General features: G+C 47.3%; 1 protein-coding gene and 1 pseudogene across 1 annotated transcript in view; one reads left to right on the top strand and one right to left on the bottom strand.

Moving 5' to 3' along the window:
- Nucleotides 1–16,723, bottom strand: part of Scnn1g (sodium channel epithelial 1 subunit gamma) — a 28,826-nt gene extending 12,103 nt beyond the window's left edge. The window contains exons 1-6 of the mRNA XM_047532712.1: nt 16,606–16,723; nt 12,701–13,050; nt 10,611–10,920; nt 9,049–9,239; nt 8,009–8,112; nt 5,276–5,439 (exon numbers count right to left, since the gene is read on the bottom strand). Of these exons, the coding sequence (XP_047388668.1) occupies nt 5,276–5,439; nt 8,009–8,112; nt 9,049–9,239; nt 10,611–10,920; nt 12,701–13,017 (1,086 nt within the window). The 5' untranslated portion in view covers nt 13,018–13,050; nt 16,606–16,723. The remainder of the gene's footprint in view (nt 1–5,275; nt 5,440–8,008; nt 8,113–9,048; nt 9,240–10,610; nt 10,921–12,700; nt 13,051–16,605) is intronic.
- Nucleotides 16,724–18,338: 1,615 nt separating this feature from the next.
- Nucleotides 18,339–18,626, top strand: LOC124970691 (small ubiquitin-related modifier 2-like; annotated as a pseudogene).
- Nucleotides 18,627–18,952: the final 326 nt, after the last annotated feature.

The following is an 18,952-nucleotide window of genomic DNA, read 5'->3' on the forward strand; positions in this document are numbered from 1 at the left end:
AAAACAAAATTGAACATTGCCATTAAAATTTGGACCGTGAGGGCTGAGCTGTGACTCAGTGGCAGAGCACCTGCCCAGCATGTGTGAGGCACTGGGTTCGATCCTCAGCACTGCATAAAAAATAAGCAAATAAAATAAAGTTATGCTGTCTAGTTACAACTACAAAATTTGGATTGTGAAAGAGGATTTAATGTCACAGAAATATGTTGATGATATATTTTGAATCAGGAAGCAAGCAGATTACAGAGGAATATGCTCAGTAGATTTCATAACAAAACAAAACAAATGAATACATTTTAAAAATTAGAAAAGAGTGGGAAGACTTTGCCCTACACGGGGTTATAATGGTTTAAGTCTATTTTTCTTTTGTTTTGTTTTTATTTTGTAATACATTATAGATGTTTTTTGAGTATGATAAAGTTTGCACTCCTAATCTATGGTGAGAAAAAAAGGAATTACAAATATATGAAGTTAGGACAATTTGTGGGAAGAAATAAATTCAATCTCTATTTCACACCTTGCAGAAAAGAAATCTAATGGGTTAAAGTATTAAATGAAATACTAAAATAACTAGAAGAAAACTCAGTTTTGCATCCAATCTCAAAGAGGTAAATTTCCTCAATTAACATAATGACAAACTGGCCACAGTGACACACATGTGTATTCCCAGCAGCTCAGGAGGCTGCCGCAGGAGGATCCCAAGTTCAAAGCCAGCCTCATCAAAAGCGAGGCACTAAGCAACTCAGTGAGACCCTGTCTCTAAATAAAATACAAAATAGGGCTGGGGATGTGGCTCAGTGGTCGAGTACAATTCCCAGTGCCCAAAAAACAAAAGCAAACAAACAAAAGCATAATGACAAAAAAAGAAAACAAAGATTTCGACTATGCAAACACCTGACTTTTGTGTATGAAACAAAAAACTCTAAAGAAAACTAAAAAGGAAACACAAACTGGGAAATATTTTCAACATGTATGGCAAATATATATCATTTATATGTATTATTTATCTATCTCTCTAACACATAAAAGAAAAGGGCATCAAGCTGGGCACAGCAGCTCATTCCTGTAATCCCCGCGACCTGGGGAGCTAAGGCAGGAGGATCGCAAATCCCAAGTCAGTCTCAGCACCTTGCCAAGACCCTGTCTCAAAAATAACAAATTTTTGAAAAGTTCTGGGGATACAGCTTGCTGATTGGGTGCCCCTGGGTTCAATCTCCAGTAATGGGAAAAAAAAAAAGGCCCGGGGGGACTGGGAATGTAACTCAGTGACCAGAAAACATTTCCCCCTTCCCTTCTTGTCTCTTTTCTTAAAAAAAGAAAACAAGAAAAAATATATATGCATATATTGTATCCCCAGTAGTCTTTGAGCATTTACTTCATGCCACATGCTTTCCTAAGCGCTTCACACACATCAACTGAATTCTCACTAGCCATGCAGGAGAAGTAGGGTCACTACCATCCCATTGTACAGATGGGGTAACTAAGCACAGAGATCACATAACCAAAGCACACAGCTGAGGCGCGAGGTAAGAATGCCCTGTTGGGTTTGCAAGGACAGAGGAACCTGCCTCTTCCCTGTGGCTCGGCCCCACCCCCTAGGGTGAACGGCCCACCTTGCTCACTTCCTCATCAACCCTTTGTACTTTGGTTTCTGTTCCACTCCTTCCACTGAAAACCGCTCTGACAAAGAATACCAGCGACCTCTTGGTTGCCAAACCTGGAGAACACCTTTTGCCCCTGATCTTGCTTGACCTCTCAATGGCAGTTGGCACTGTGGTCACACCTTCCTTGAATTCCTTTCCTTGATTTATCTAACGCTGACTCTTTTTGGCTTCTGCTGAGAATTCTCTCTCTGTTTCTCTCTTTTCCTTCTGCTCCGCCCTTCCACATTTGCTGGTTGAGGGTTGTTTCAGGTCTTGGGTGATGGTAAAATATTTAAAAGTCTAGAATTACCTCCCAGTCAGAGCATCTAATTACTGGACATTTGATTTTCATCTTGTTTTCCCAAAGGCACAACAAATTGGGTGTGACCTGAACTGAAGTGGTCACCATCTCCCCCAGAGGTGCCCTCCTCTTGTACCCCTGAATTCTGAGCCTGACATCCACCCCACTGCTCACACCAGGACCTAAATGCCCATCCAACTCCCCAAACTCTGTTTGACAACAACTTTTCAACCCTAATATTTATCCCCACAGCCACTTTCTCAGCAAAGCACCTCATCATTTCTTTCTAAAATTCCTATAAATGTGCTGCCTCCAGTGTATTGATTATACTTCAGCCAAAGTGGTTTTTCCAAAATTTCACTACATGGCTTCACATCCTTTCTCTGGCCCTTCTGTACTTGCTGTGCCCTTTGTCTTGGCTGGCCCTTCCTGGTACTATTTGCCTGATACCTGTCCTTCAAGAATTCATCAGGTAGGAAGCTTTCTCTAATAGCTTCTGTCTAGGCATCCATCCACCCACCTATCCATCCATCCACCCAGCCATCCACCCATTCATCCATCCACCCATCCACCTATCCATCCATCCACCCAGCCATCCACCCATTCATCTATCCACCCATCTATCTCTCCATCCATCCATCCATCCATCCATCCACCCATCCACCTATCCATCCATCCATCCATCCACCCATCCACCTATCCATCTACCCATCCATTAATCTATCTATCCATCCATCCATCCACCCACCCATCTACCTCTCCATCCATCCATTCATTCATCCACCTATCCATCCATCCATCCATCCATCCACCCATTCATCTATCCACCCATCTATCTCTCCATCCATCCATCCACCCATCCACCTATCCATCCATCCATCCATCCACCCATCCACCTATCCATCTACCCATCCATTAATCTATCTATCCATCCATCCATCCACCCACCCATCTACCTCTCCATCCATCCATTCATTCATCCACCTATCCATCCATCCATCCATCCATCTACCTATCCATCCATCCACCCATCCACCTATCCATCCATCCATCCATCCATCCACCTATCCATCCATCCATCCATCCATCCATCCATCTATCCATCCATCCATTCATCCATCCAACCATCCATTTATCCAATATTAATGAGGATATACTATGTTGCAAAAACTGAGCCTGGATACAGTACAAAGTCTTTGTTTCCACAGAGATGAGAACTCCATCGTGTGTTTTTTGTCTTCCCCTCTGAAAGGCAAGGTATTTGAAGGAAGGAGCTCTGCTGTGTTCATTTTTGAATACGTAGTGCTTTGAACACAAGGTCCCATGAAATAAGGAAGGTTGACTAACTTATGACTATGTCTCACTGACTATGCCTAACAGCTTAGCAGGCCTATCAAAAGTAAATAACTAATAAAGGTAAAAAATAAAAAAGGAAGGAAGTCAAGTTTGTTTGGACTTGTTCTTAGTGACCCCCTGCTGACCCTGTAGTAATCCCTGCTTTTTTGTTGTCGTTCTCAATGCTCATAAATCAGAGCTAGAGCTGACTGACCCTGCTCTGTGGCTTTGATTCTCTACATCTCAGATTGGTGTAGCAGAAAACTCACCCGTGTCTGTTTACCTGCCATTCGCCATTAAGACAATATTTGCTTAACAATGTAGGTAGGTATTTCCAAGTTCAGACCAAAAAGTCAGAGGGCAGAATTCATTCATTCTTGAACTCTTGCAAGCTCTGCTCTCAGCCCAGCGTGCAGACGCTACAAGAGGTAAAAGGCAGGGAGACGGCAGAAAGGGAAGGGGCGGAAGGGTTGCAAAACCAGGTCCTACTTCCCAGCGTAGATGAGACATTACGGTGGTGCCAAGACATCACCGTTGTCCTTTGGGAGTCTGGTGATTTCCCAGGGATCAGAGGCATCAGTAGCCTGGCTCTGGAAGTCTTTCGAAGTTGCAGTTTGAACAGGTTGTGGAGGCTCAGGGCTTGTTTCCCTTTAGGAAATCAGCATCCGCACAGCCCGAGCTGGTACACATTACTTCTCTCCCGCACTAGAACAAAGTTCCTAGAGGACATGCCTCTAAGAGCATCTGCCCTACCAGACAACTATCCCGAGGGTCCCCCAGTATCTACCTACCTCCATATCACTTCATAACCCAACCCAAAGTCACCTGCAGTTGTGCAGGGTAGGCCCTTGGCCTCACTTTGACTTCACTTTGACTTGGGAAGACAGCATTTACTGCTAAAGTCAAGGTTCCTCTTTGTGTTGCCTCTAGCATAATCGCTGGAGCTGAGTCCACTGCTCTGGAGGAAAAATTTGTGAGGGTTGAAGGCTAGGAAGTTTAATGTGGGGCACTAAGTTCAGATGCAAATCAAGGCATGAGAGGTCAGTCCACAAAGAAAATTTTTGAAGGTGTTTCGCCCCACCCCCAACAAATGTGAAAAATGCCACTAAGAAGAAATGCAAAGTAAAATTATAATGGCTAAGCTTTTTTTCTTGATAGATTAGCAAAGATTAAAAGTTGAATAATAGGCTGGGCGCAGTGGCGCACGCCTGTAATCCCAGCGGCTCAGGAGGCTGAGGCAGGAGGATCACAAGTTCAAAGCCAGCCTCGGCAACTTAGCAAGACCCTAAGCAACTTCACAAGTCCCGTTTCTAAATAAAATATGTACAGGGCTGGGATGTGGCTCAGTGGTGAAGTGCCCCTGGGTTCAATCCCTGGGATCAAAAAACAAAGAAAGAAACCAAAAATTGAATGCTGAATAATGAATCATGTGGTTGGAGTCAGTGGCCCCGATGTGCTCCTGCTGATAGTGTTGAGGGTTCTCAGCCCTCAGTGAGGTCAGAGGTCACAGACTTGGAGAAAGGGGTTCTAGGTAAATGAGGTGAAATTGATGGGAGTCTGAGGGACTGAACAGAACTTTGACAGCCCAGTGACTTTTTAATTGATCTTTAAATAGTTGTTTACATGCCCCCACAGGTCTCTAGAATCCTGGAAAGAAAGACGTTAATCTGCTCTATTTGTATTCTTGACAAAAATATAAGCAGTCTCTGATACAGTTTCCATGAATGTTAGGGCTTTTTCGGGGAGTTGGGTGGGGGACAAAGGAGGTTCCTTAAATTCTTTCTCAAAATGGCATCCTGCCTTGTTCATCCCTAGAGAAGATACAAAGACAACCTCTGTGTGACTGCCGGAGTGACGGTTGGGGTAACCACTAGGGAGTACAGAACCAAGCTCCCTTTGAAACAAGCATCCTTTTCCATAAGCCGTGCCTCACTGGTGATCCTTGAAAAAAGATGTCCCTCCCTCCCAGCCTCCGGAAATCAGAATAGTCTCCTACCAGATGCATTCCTATGGAGGTTGACATCGCTGTCTCAATCTCTGTCCCCACGTCTTCAATGAAGGGATATTCATCCTGGTGATGAATCAGCACCTTAGCCCCAGTGGAGGACACAAGGAAGGGGTTGTATTCTTCTTCGTTTATGTACAGGATGACTTGCAGCCCTGAAAAGACAAGGTTCCTTACTGAGGTCAAAGCCTCGTGAAGCGTTCCCTGGGGTAGCTGATCCCCTGGGTGCTTGGGAAGGCTCAGATCCAAGGCCCAGTCACTGAAGGGCAGATGAGGGCTAGACTGGAACTCCAGGAGAGTAGGAGTTGTGCCTGGCTTCCCACTGCTGTGTCCCCCCAAATAGGGGTCCAAACACAGCATCGCTGTCACGATTCTTGCTAAGCACAAGTTCTTGCCGAGCATGGAGGAATTGCTACTCTGCCTGAGACACAGACGTCCACGCGGTCCTTTGAAAAGTTTGGCTGGACATCCACAGGGAGCTGCAGCACTGTGGCTGCCGAAAGCCTCAGGAGTCCCCCAGGGAAGAGAAAGCCAGAAACGGGGTGCCTGACCCTTGGCCTGTCTCCTCTCCCTTTCCCTGTTCTCGCTCTCTGCAACCTATTCAGCACCGAGCAGCCAGAGGTACCTCCGGAAATCGGAAGTCAGATGGGATCACTCCCGCCTGAGACCCTTCAGGGGCATCTCCCTGGAGACAGGGGCAAGCCCGAGGATCAACCCCTCCATGAGCGTCAAGGCCTTAATAACGGAGCCCCCCCTCCTCATCTCCTGTGCCTCTTCCCCTCCCTCAACCAGCTCCAAGCACACCCGTCTTATTTCTGTTTCTAGAAACATCCCATTCGTTTTACTCTCAGGGCCTTTGTGTTTGCTAGACGGTAGAATTCTCTTGTGCAGATCTTCTCATCCTTGAATAGGATGACCCCTCAGTGAGGGCTTTCTGAACTTCCTTTTTCCAGCTCAAACCCCCATTCTGACCCCCATTTCTCTGTCTTTCCCTTGGTTGCTTTTCTCCACATTCCACTCATTGGTATTTGTAACTAGGTAATGTCTGGGCATGTGCTTGTTCATTGCTTAAGAACAGTAAGTTTTCTGAAGGCGGGATGGCATCTGTCTTGTTCTCTGGTACCTAGAAAAGCACCTTGCATGGAGCAGATCTCAGTAAATGAATGAATGAATGAACGATCAGTCTATAAGAACTGAAAGAAGCTAACTAAGAGTTGATCTGAAGGACATCTTCGCTTTATATACAAGGGAATCAAAACCCAGATAGGGACAGTGATTTCCTAGAGGTCACAAAGCCCTGTGCAGTAGAACCAGAACTCTGTACTTCTGCACTCTCGGTTCCCAGACAGCTTCTTCCACTAACCTATGTGCTCTGAACTAGAGTTTCTGGCAGTCTGGGTTAGAACTCGGACTATATGATGACAAAGGTCTGGATTCCAAATGTGGATTTCCTGTCTGACAGGACCCAGCCTTTCCAGGTGGAAGCATTATTTATCAAAGCATGTTCAGTTTGCATAGGACCTTTCAATAATTCCTTCTGTGGGTAAGCCAGGCCAACCAGTTGGAGCTCCTAACTTCTTTACAAAAGGAGTCACAGCAGTGGAACCAATCAGACATGACTTTCCTCTGTTCACATATGAATACATGACCAGTGTAACTCCACATCATGTCCAACCACGAGAACGGGAAGTTAGATTCCATGTAGATATGATGTGTCAAAATACCTTCTACTGTCATGTATAACTAAAAAGAACAAATAAAAAAAATTTTTAAGGAGTCATAGAATAGTAGTGATAGTAGTACTGGTAGCAATGGTAATAAGGGTAGTAATGGCAGCAACTAATATTTATATGTGTTGCAGAGTGTGTATATTGCTAAATGGTATCCTGCCTCCCCAAGTTCATATGTTGAAGCCCTAACCCCCAATGTGAGGGTATTTGGAGACAGGACTTCATTAAGTTTCAACGAGGTCTTATCTGGGAGGGTTGGTGTTCCTATAAGACAGGGGAGAGAGATGTCACAGCGCTATCCCTACTTGTGACGGAGCAAGGCCACTTGAGGATACAGAGAGAAGACAGCCATCCGCAACGCAAGGAGCAAAGGCTCATCAGAAACCAAACTGCTTGATCTTGGGATTCCCAGTCTCCAGAACTGTGCGAGGTGTCTGTGGTTTAAGCCAGCCCGTGTACAGCTTCCTGTTATGGTGGCCCGAGCTCACTCATCGTGTGCAGCGGATCTCTCAGTGGGAGATATTATTATTAGTCTCACTCTACAGATGAAGGGCAGTAATCAGCCCAAGGTCACCCAGTGAGAGGCAGAGCTGGGTTTTGGCTCCAGAATCTGTCATCTTAACTCAGATAAAGGCGTGTCTACCTCCTTAATCTCCTATTCAGCACGTCCAGGTTTAACTCCATCCAGAAGCTGCCTGCCCAGCATTACTCACCCCAGACACAAGCTTAAACCAGAGTGGTATCTCAGCAGCAGGAAGCCCAGCCACGGCCCTTGTCTCTCTCAAGGGTAAAGAAGAGAAGTCAAAAAAGAAGACGGACACCCACAATGAAGAAGGGAAGCCACGTAGGTCTGATGGAAATGCTGAAAAGGGAGAGTAGCCTCTCTGGTTTGGGGCCAGGTGGAGCCATCTGTGTCTCTGGAAGCTCAAGTCCCCCAGCCCCGGTTATCCTGCCGCTACCACGCTCACTGTTAGAGGGCCTGGGGTCTCCTTACCGTACTCACTGCCCCCCATGGAGGTGCTGAGGATGCTCTCGTTATCTCTGTTGTTGAACGTGTAGCAATTCCCATACATCGGATGGTGGAAGAGGGTGAAGTTCCTATGGATGAAGCAAACGGGTCAGAAAGGGCTGGGCTGGGAACGCCCCTGGTGCCTCTCAGCTGATGTCGGAAGGGCAGTGTGAATGGGGTCGCCTCTCTCTGAGGACCATGGATGATAGACATGACCCCTTTCCCTGTTCTCTCTGCTGAAGAGAACCCCTGGTGCCCCGTTCCCATACACGGAGGTGGATGAGATCCGCTTTCTGTTCTCCCCTCAGCCCTCTTCGCGGCTTCTCTCTCTGTTCCTTGTGCTCCACGTCTACTGCAGCTTCCTCCACTCTGGAATTTCTCAACCTACTCGAAACATTCTTTTCCATTCAAATTACCAGTCCCGGGAGATGCCCCCCAGAGAGGGAATCCCATCGTACAACTTATAGGACTTTGGAATTCATTCCTCAGGGAGCTATCATTCCAATCCCTCTGTTTTTGCAAGGACCCATATGTCTACGAACACACAGGCAGGTGGGAGAGGCTTAGGGTTTAAAAAAGAATGGAGCAAATCCTTAGGACAGGCAGGATCCCGGAGAACGTCCCAGCTGCTCCCAGTCACCACTGGGAATCTGAGTGTCATGTTCGAGGTGAACAGGTTTGAAGGTTGGCAAATGTGAATGGAGGCTTTTCTTTTTCCCACCCTCCTTTACTTCCTTCCCTCCTTTGTAGGATGGCGTTGGTTCTCAAACACTGGTATGCAGCACAAGAATAGGCCAAGTTCTTTGCACACCATCAGCTCTTCCACGTCTTGATAAGTAATTTCGGGAGTTTGAAGATATTGTGGTTCCCTGCCAGGTACACTTTACACAGCGATTCTAGAACTAGCTCCGGTGTATGTGGTTTTCCAAAGGGCGGAATCTGTGAGAAGAGCACCCTCTGCTCCAGCTGAGCTGGAGGCGCATGCGGGGACCCAGAGGCGGAGAGAACTGCCTTCCTTTCCTAACCTGGCACTGCAGGACATCCCGTCAAAGAAGCAGGTGACCAGCAGCTCCTCCGCAGAGTAGCTCATGTTGATCTTCTTCTCCAGAGGCACCTGGGCCATGATGTTCATGTAGTGCAGCTTGTACCACTCTTGGATGGCGTTGATCCCGGAGCTGAAGGTGTAGGTGGCACAGTTGGAGGTGTCGTTGGAACACTAGAAATAAGAGGAGATGCCAGGCTGTTACCAGGCGACCTGCTACCTTTTGGAAGGACTGGAAGGATGAGTAATTGAAACTGCAGCCTAGATACTCAGGGGACCAGGAGGGAAGCCCAGGACAAGGATGGTTTTCCTTTTACCTCTGGGGACTGGCAGAAGTCATCCTTAAGCCTTCAGGACAAGAAAGAGGCTAGTGAAACATTCGGGGTTTGGCTGATTAACGCTTCTGAGTTCCTGCTACATAAACAGTTTAGAAATCTGGATTCTAGCCCAGACTCTGATGCTACTGCTCTGCAGGATCTTAGGCAAGACACTATGTACCCATTATGTCACTTACAAAATACTAATTGAAATACCAACCTAACCAACCACGTATAGTGGTTGAGAGGACCCACTCTTGAATTATAGGATCATGAGGGTTTTATAAGGAAGTCGCGGTACATTCCAGACGTTCTGATCACTCAGGGCTTGGAAAGTCTTCTGAAAGGACAGATGTCAAGGAATTGATTGTGATCTCAAGGAGAATCTTGTGGCTGTCCTGTGAATGATCTTAGGAGTACTTTAAAGTCTCAGAGATTTTGAAGAGGGGCCATTTTTTCAGGATTTGTGATTATAGGTATAGAAGTATGAACAATCAAGCTATAAGGTATAGAAGCATCTCCTGTCCTCAAGAGGCGACTGGGGTATGGGGCAAGATGGTGGTGGAGGAGTTTGCCTAGGAAGGTGATGGAATTCATTTCCATTGAGGGACTGTTCCCAAAAGTCCCTCAAATGGGACCAGAAGAGGAGATGAGAAATCAGGCCACAGCACCTCACAAAGGCCAGCAGTGCAAGGGATGCTGGTGTTTTGTTGTTAGATTATCTATTTTCTTCCTTCTGGTGTCTGCACCTAATTTTGCTTTATGGGAATTTTCTTCCCCCCTTTGATACAGTCTGATGAGATTATCCTTCAAGACGTCCTGCCTTCCATTATCAGCCAAGAGGACGGCAGGCGACCCATGCTTGGCCAACTAGATGGTTCCAAGATGGAATTTGTATCTTAAGCAATAACAAAAAGCCTGAAAATAGCTTCTTTCATCCAGCAGCAGTATCTGAAATGAACCTATCACTTCGTATTGCCTAGACTCCTAGATCTTCCCTAATTTCTCTCCTTTCGAGAGGCCTCCATGAGCTACGGTCACCTCCTAAGACATTTCCCCCATGTTTTAAGATTGCCTGAGTCAGTCTCACTTGCAGGCAGACCACACACCCTCCCCGGGTGTAACTCTGCCAGCTGGTCTACAGGAGCAAACGGCTAGGAGAAGAGACCCTGAGACCACCAGTTCCAGCACATTCCATACCCCGAAACCATGAGGAAGCAAGTCTCACCAACTGGAACCCCACCACCTCCTTGGACTCATGGACATGCATGATGTTGGAGGCCTTGTGAATGATCTTCCCGCTCACTTTGCGCTTCCGGCCAGTGAAGAAGTCCCTAGCCTTGCCCTTCTCCTCCTCATTGAAGATCAGCAGGGGAACCACGTTGAGGAATTTGGGCTGGATGCCTTCCCAGGCTGAACTCCAGGACTCTGCCTCCCGACGTTTGCGAGACTTCACCTCTGAAAAGCCAAATAGGGACTTCAAGGCCCCTCTGGTCTCCTTATCCAAGTCGGCCAGAAGGTCACGCACAGCACTGTACCTGCCAAGATGGGAAGGTAGTGACCGTCAGATAAGGCCAACTCCCGGAGCAGAATGCCGTCCGTCACTTCTCTGGGTTAAATGCCATCGAGTGTACCCTAACCCTAACCCTGCCCACTCCCTTGGCCAAGAGGACCAAGCCTTCACCACCGGCCCCATCCAAAGTCACTGTTGGCTCCCACAAAAGGGAAAGGCTCTTGGGTGACCCTTGCATGACATCTTGTGGCTTCACCTCTGCCAACCCTGTCTTCTTGCTCTTGGGGTGTGTTGATGAATTTGTCCCAACCAGCATTTCTGGAGAGGTGACTGTCAGGTCCCTCCCATTATCCAGCCACAGTGAGGACAAATAAATAACTGCTGACCAGGAGTCTGCCCAGTGGGAAGGCTGCATCTCCACCCCACATACCCTGCTTCTGCCAACTGGCCTCCTCCAACCCTCCAACCAGAGCTGGGAGGAAGGAGAACACATTACCCTGTGACCCTGACGACACCAGAGAGGTCAGAGGAATAACGATAACTTGACTTCAGCAAACCCGATGATGCCACTTAAAATTTTTTCACATGACCAAATATTCCCAGCCTCTCCCTTAACCCTCCCCTCTCTTTTCTCTCCTCCCAGGCATAGGCAATGTAGCACAGTGATTCAGAGGACCAGTTCCACAGCTTAACTACCTGAGTTCAAATTCCCCCTCCCGGTTCTGGCTGTGTGACCTTGGACAACTCACTTAACTTTTCTGTGTCTCAATTTCCTCAGGTTATTGGGAGGGTTCGAATAACTTATTATATATATAGGAAACACACATATGCATGAATTTAATGGTTGAGATTATTCATTATCATAGCGTAGCTATATTTGCACTACGATGTGGGATTCACGAGGTCAAAGACTCTGTGGGGGTTGTTCAGTTCTATGCCTCAGAACCTATGCAAGACGATTTTTAGAAGCTGAGTAATTATGGAACTAATCATGGGTGGAAGGAGGGAGGGAGAAGGGAGAAATGGAAGGAAGAAAGGAAAGAGACTTAAGAGATAGAGAATGAGTCTTAGACTCATGGATTTTGAACTTTGCCAACAAGTTGATGACTGGACAAGTCAGCTTCCCTTGATAATCATGATAATCTTCCTCCCCCACCACCTGGCTCTTCTGATCTCCCCACCTCCACCCCTGCCCTGACAAAATCCTGCTGGATTCTGACCCGCTGGGCAGATCAGTGTTCCATGATCCCGAGGACTCTGATGACCCGTTTAGAACAGGTCCTGCAGCTGACAATGGGTAGCACCAATGGTTGATCCAGTACAGAGCCCAGTGATCTCAACCAGTGGGGCTGGGCTCACTCAGATGAGGCTTAGGGCAGCTGGGATGCTTCTGGAAGTCACCCGGTTGTCATTTCTGAGTCAGCCTGGAGCTCTCATTTTGTGAAGAGAGAGGGTGTGGACTTAGAAAGCTGGGAGAATGGCTGAGCTGGGTCTGGTGTGGGTGTATATGGGGGGAGAGAGAGGGCGCTAGCTCATTCCAGGCCCAGCCTCCAAGCAAAACTGGTCCCTGCAACTGCCCCTGTGTGCCTCCCCTGAGCTAGCCTGTCCCCAGAAGTACCTGATGGACGGAAACCTTGGTGCAGATTGGGAACCCCGGGAGAGGGCAGTTTACCGATGTTGGCAATGAACTCAAATGTCTAAAAAATCTTGCGCATCTACCAGCTGGTACGGCTGGCAGACTGCAGGGACTTGGGCATCTGGGGAGTCATGACTCCTGCCCCTAGGTCCCTCCTCCCGCCGCTTACTTGTAGGGGTTGATGTTGCAGATGGTGACAGCAGGGAAATCCAGCTTCTGGAAGTGGACTTTGATGGAGACAGAGACGGTGTAGAAGGAGCACACGAGGAGCGCGCACTGCCAGATGATGAGCGCCACCGCGGTGAGCGTGATGCCGATCCAGATCAGGCGGCGGAGGCGGCCGCGCGACACCACGATGCGGCGGCAGCCGTGGGTGTTGGTGTTGAGGCAGTACCACCGCATCAGGTCTTTGATGGTGGGTGCCTGAGGGCCTCTCACGGGCAGATTCTTCTTGATTTTGGCTTTGATCTTCTCTCCAGGAGCCATGGCGAGGACGGGACTTGGTGGGCAGGCAGCGTGCTGGAGGGACAGAGAAAAGCAGGTGAGCGCGCACAAGCTGGCCTATTGGCAGGTCCCTGGAGGTCAGGGACCTCGGAGGCTTCCTTCCTCTTTTTCTCTGTGGGCTGGACAGTCTGCATTCTGAGGCCTTGGCCCCTTCTCCAGGATATTTGTTCTTGGCCACCACAGCTGCCAAAGAGGCTGCCTCCTCCTCTTAGGGCCCCCGGGGCCTGGCCCTGTGGGGGCTGGGCCAGGTGGAACCCGCGAAGACTGGCCAGACTGGCCGAAGGACCTTTCCCCTGGGTTTCTGGGACAGGAGCCCTCAGTGCAACCCAATCACACCTGTCTTATCAGGTGGGGGTACTGAAACGTGCCTTATCGCTCCACCCACCTGCCCTCTGGAGGGCAGCGTCCCTATCCCAATATGCCCCCTGGTGCTCAGAGCAGGGTCTGGCACAGACAAGTGCTCAGCAAGGTGTTACAGACAGATGAAATCAGCCAAGAGAATTTTCTGGCAGCTCCCGAGATCATGTTCCTGTCCCCATTTCCTCCATTTCCTTTCCCTGCTGCTTTCTTGAAAGTGGAATGATTTCTGTTTCATTTCTTTTCTTTACAGACAAGCTCTTCTGGCTTCAGAGCACCTGATAGGATGTATATAACAATATTCTACAACCGTGGGCCACCTAATATTTGCCAGGCACTTTGCCACACTTCTTTGATTTGAAGATACCACTCACTTGGAGAATGCACCTTAATTTAATAACAGCTCTTGGGGAGGGTATTGGAAAGCAAATTATTACATTCGCCAATATACAGGAGGCATCTCAGTTATAGAAACTTTACAGTGTGAAATAATATTCATTATCTATTTATATATAGTTCACTTAAAGTTTCAATAATTTCATGAAGTAGGGATAGAATTATTATCTCTGTGTTACAGAGGAGGAAAGTGAGCTCAGAGAGGTGGATCAACTTGTGTAAGATTGTACAGCTAGTTAGTGGAGGAGCTGGACAGGAATCTTGCAGCCTTAACCACCATGGTATGTGTCTTTGAGCAGCTTCGTGTTGTACTGGGGGCTGCTATGCCCCTCATCAAAGCAAGCAGTTGATCAATAGTACCTGAGACTAAAGATAGGAGGAAAGGGAAAGAATCTCGAGATATTTAATTTCCAAATACTCTGGATAGTAAAGGAGACTACTTCTGGGGGACGGGGCACATGCAAACTCTGTCCCCTGTGTGTTCCACTGTACCAAAGCCAAATTAGTACTTCTGATTTGGAGGTATACAGAGTGGTCCCCTCATTCCCAGAAGTCCCATGTCTGACACCAGGACTTAGGTGTGCCCCATTAAGTTCTTTAGGGAGGATTCTGGGCCTGTAGAATTACTTTTTCACCATCATGAATCCATGGAATATGGTCCAAAAGTGTGAGCTGGAGCAAAACTGGGGTCTTTCAAAATTATAGCATTACCGGGTTTGAGGCTTATGATGCAAAAGAAAGAATGTTGGGGGTAGAAGTGAGATATCCAGCATCAGTCAAACTGTTCCAAACCCTCCAGAGACTTCTGTGATTTTGTTAGGATGAAGAAAACCATCTACAATACCCCAAATTATGCTATTAACCTCTTGGCAAGAGGAATAGAATTTGTTTTTGTTCATTTGTTTGTTTGTTTATTGCAGAACCGAGAATTGAACCCAGAAGGGTTCAACTTCTGAGTTATTGCTTTGGCCTTTCTTTTTTTAATTTTATTTTGAGACAGGGTCCTGTGAAGTCGCTGAGGCTGGCCTTGAACTTATGATCCTCCTGCCTCAGCCTCCAGAGTAGCTGCAAAATTTGTTTGGTTTTATGATTTTAAATATTACTCATGCCCACCTTTTCTTTACAACAATCCCTAACCAAAAAAGAAAAGAATAGCAAGAATTTATTTTTTAAATCTAGGCCCAGGTTCCATGTCCTGCCAAATAAAACTGTAGCCCAGGAAAACTTTCCTCCTCTGCAAATGTTTGCCAGAAACTGTGATTCTGGAAGCTCCTTTCTCCAACCCCCAGTCTTCTCACTGAAGACAATACCTGGGCTCCCTCTTCTCATCAGTGCCTTCCCTGGGACTGACCCTGACTCCAGTGGTAATGTCAAAGGAGTCCCACAAATGCTCCCACAAATATTTCAAGTTCAAGGTAAAACAAGTTGTAGACTATTAGATTGTGCCTCTTTTGAGAAAGTATTAGCAGCTGGCACATAGCACTCACTCTTCAGAGTACTTTTCAGGTATTATCTCATTTAATTCTTCACAGTTATCTTTCTAGGTAGGTATCAGAATCCCACTCCCCTCATGCAAATGAAACGGAGACACCAAGATTAAGTAGCTTGCCCAGCCTCACATTGGAAAGTGGCTGGGGGGCTGGAGTTGTGGCTTAGTGGCAGAGTGCTTGCATGGCATGTGTGAATCCCTGGATTCAGTACTCAGCACCACATATAAATAAATAAAATTGAACAAAAAGGTCCCTTGACAACTGAAAAAATATTTAAAAAAGAAAGTGACTGAGCTGGGATTTGAATGCAGGAGTCCATACTTTTTTATCTACTAGCTATACTGCTCCTGAAATGATAGTGATAGTGGCAGTAGAAAATAATGACTATCATTTATCCATCCCTAACTGTGTCCTGGCACTCTATTTAAATCCTTTATGCACATTACCTAATTAAATTCTCACTACAAATTACATGAGGTATTATAGATCCCCATTTCACAGAGGAGGAAACTGAGGTGCAGAGACGCAAGGTAATTTGCCCTGGGTCACAAAAGTAAGAAGGATTAAAAGAATTTTTTTTCTTCAAATTCCAGGGTCCTGGTTCATGACCGCAGGTCCCTATTGCATACCCTTGGACTACCGCTGACTTCGTCTATTCCCCATGTCACAGTAAAGGAACCTGGGGAGGGGTGAGAAATTTGTTCCAAGTCTTGGGCAGGGTTAGTCCCAGAACTTGGAAGGGAACAGGGACCTAACCCGATGTGCGCACTGCTGTGGCGCTGTGCGGAGATCGCTTGCGCCTCTGACTCGACCACCCGACCCAAGCTCCTCTTGGAAGCACCTGCAAGTCCTGCCCGCCCTTGCACGGAGCTACTGGTCGCTGTCCTGTGGCCAAAGCCCGGTCTGCCCCCGTCTACCCCAGGACACTTTGGACCGAGGTTACCCGCTCAAGAGACCAACCAGCCTGCTTCAAGTGTTTGCTTCTTTCTGCAACAACAGTTCGCCTCCAAAGAAAGCATTCCAGAGTGTAAAAGGAGCAGCCACGGTCAAGTCCATGCGCTTCGCCAAGGCGGGGAAGGGGGCTCAGCCAGGTAGCTCAGAAATGCCTATCGCTCTGTGACCCGCGCCACGGCGTGAAGAGACAAGAGAGCCGGACCCGATCGCTCCGGGAAAGTGTCCCCGCATCCCGGCCACCCGCAAGCAACCACGGGTGATGCCGGCAAGGCCACTGACCCACCGCGCGATCCGCGTCCGGGAGGCCACCGCCTGCCTGCGGCGCTCTGGTGCCTGAAACCCTTCCCGGTCCGACCCAGCGCGGATAGCTCACCTCTCAGCTCCGAAGGATGGGGGTTCGCGTGTGCACCATCCGGCTGCTCTGCTTTTCTGCTCTCCTCACAAAGCAAGCATCCCCAGTTGGCGCGCCCAAGGGCTCCTGTGGGCGGAGCCTGGGCCCCGCCCCTAGAGCCCCGCCCCCTCAGGGTCTGCCCCCTCCTACCTGCCCAGGTGTATTCTCCATGCCGCCGAGAACCTGGGATAAGCCCAGAGCGGGCCACGACTCCACAGCGCCACCTGCCTTCCTGAAGCATCTCTGCGCCCCAGCTGGGCCTGCCCTGGGCCTTTCGGTGGCAAAGCGAGTGCCTGCTGCCGCCCGGAGGCCACCCTGCACTCTGCATGCCTCTGGGTCTCGGTGGCACCTCCAGGCAGCTCCTCCTGCTGCTCTATTACTGACCAGCCTTCCACTCTGCTCCAGATCACGGGCATCTTCCTGCCTCAGCACCAGCTGGAATCCCACACAGCTTTTAGTCCCCCATCCCCTCCGCCTAGCTTCTGACCCGCACCTTGAGGCTGCATCCTGCTCAACGAGGCCACCCATCCTTTGGTCTGTTCAATTGCCTTTTTATAGGGACTCAGGCAGATTACCAGCAGAAATGAGTTTAGAAATCACAACTGGGAGAAACCAGAGATCCTCCCTTCGGCCACCGTGCCTTTGAGTAAGGAAGAAACTGAGACCCCAGGAGGGGAAGGGGTCTGTTCTCACACAGAGCTTCTCCGATGCACAGTCACCTACAGATCTCTTGGTAGAATGCAGGTGTCGGGTGGGTCTTGAGAGTCTGCGTGTCTGACTTCCCAGGAGATGCCTCTGTTGATGGCCCAAGGTGACGCTTTGTGTAGCAAGGGTTATTTACTGGCCCAGGTGGTGGAAACAAACCCAGCACTACTGGAGGGCAACTTAAAGAAACCCTATTTAAAAAAAAAATAAAAAATAAACCTCCACTGTTTTTTCTTACAATACATGCTCATTGTGAAAAATTCTAATGGCAATCCACATCCCTCACTAAATAAGCATGGTGAACATTAAGGTTATTATTTTGCATATATACACATGTATATACCATATACATATATGAATGTGTGTGTGTGCACAATAGGATTTTGAAATATATGCTGTTCTGAGATTTCTGGTTTGTTTTGATGCTAATACCTCATATTTTCTCATTGTAAAATGAAGACTATTTTTTCACCTCATGATAGATTACAGGCAACTTTCCTTGCCCAAAATGTACATTTGCCTAAGTATTCCATTCACAAAATTTGTTTAATCAATTTATGAATACATGTATTGCCTTCAAGCTTTCACTAATATATTCTTTGTATAAAGTCTTCCTTTACATCTCTGATTATTTTCTTGGAATAAATTCTTATCCCAAAAGTGGGATTTTTTTCCCCCCTGTCAATATACCGGCTTAGTTTGATTGGCAAAACAAAAAGTACAGTTGAATAAAGGCCGTCTACAAAACAGGATATAGACTAGAATAATCATAGATTATGTATGTGTGTGTTTATCTATAGGTATACTTACATATATGTCAAAACACGTGTGTTTTTAAGAGAGGTTATCTCTTGGGCTGGGTTTATGAGCGATTTTTACTGATCTCTGTTATTTTTGTTGTTGTTGAAGTATATATGTTCTGTACCATAAGAATAATGTTGTGTGTTCGTTCGGTGCAGACCTGGTACCTCTTCTGTGAAGCGGCAACTGAGGAGACTCCGGGGCTCTCCATGACTGATGAAAAGCCTGAGGAAGGAGTCAAGACTGAGAACAATGGCCGTATGAACTTGAAGTTGGCAGGGCAGGATGGTTATGCGGTGCCGTTGAAGATAAAGAGGCATACACCCCTTAGTAAACTAACGAAAGCCTATTGTGAACCACAGGATTTGTCCATGAGGCAGATCAGATTCTGATTTGATGGGCAGCCAATTAATGAAACAGACATACCTGCACAGTTGGAAATGGAGGATGAAGATATGATTGATGTGTTCCAGCAGCAGACAGGAGGTGTTTACTAAGTAGGGAACCTGCTACTTTGCTCCAGAACTCTGTTCTTACAGACCAAGAATACACTCTTAATTAGAAAACTGCAATTAGGTTCCACCACATCCCGATTACTACAGTATAGTTTTCTCTATTGTTTCATTTCCTCTTCCCCATTCCTTTATTGTAACTGATGTATGTGCACAAGCTTATTGCAGTTTTTAAACTAAATAGCCAATGATATGTTTTGATTGACATCAGATGGAAATGGGATGGGGAGAAATACTGGTTTATGTGAAATTATCCCTTTCTCCATTAGTGGCATGCTCATTCATTCCAGTAAGTTATTTTGCTCTCACTG

This window comes from Sciurus carolinensis, chromosome 18 (assembly GCF_902686445.1).
Source record: "Sciurus carolinensis chromosome 18, mSciCar1.2, whole genome shotgun sequence".
In the NCBI taxonomy this organism is placed as follows: Eukaryota; Metazoa; Chordata; class Mammalia; order Rodentia; family Sciuridae; genus Sciurus; species Sciurus carolinensis.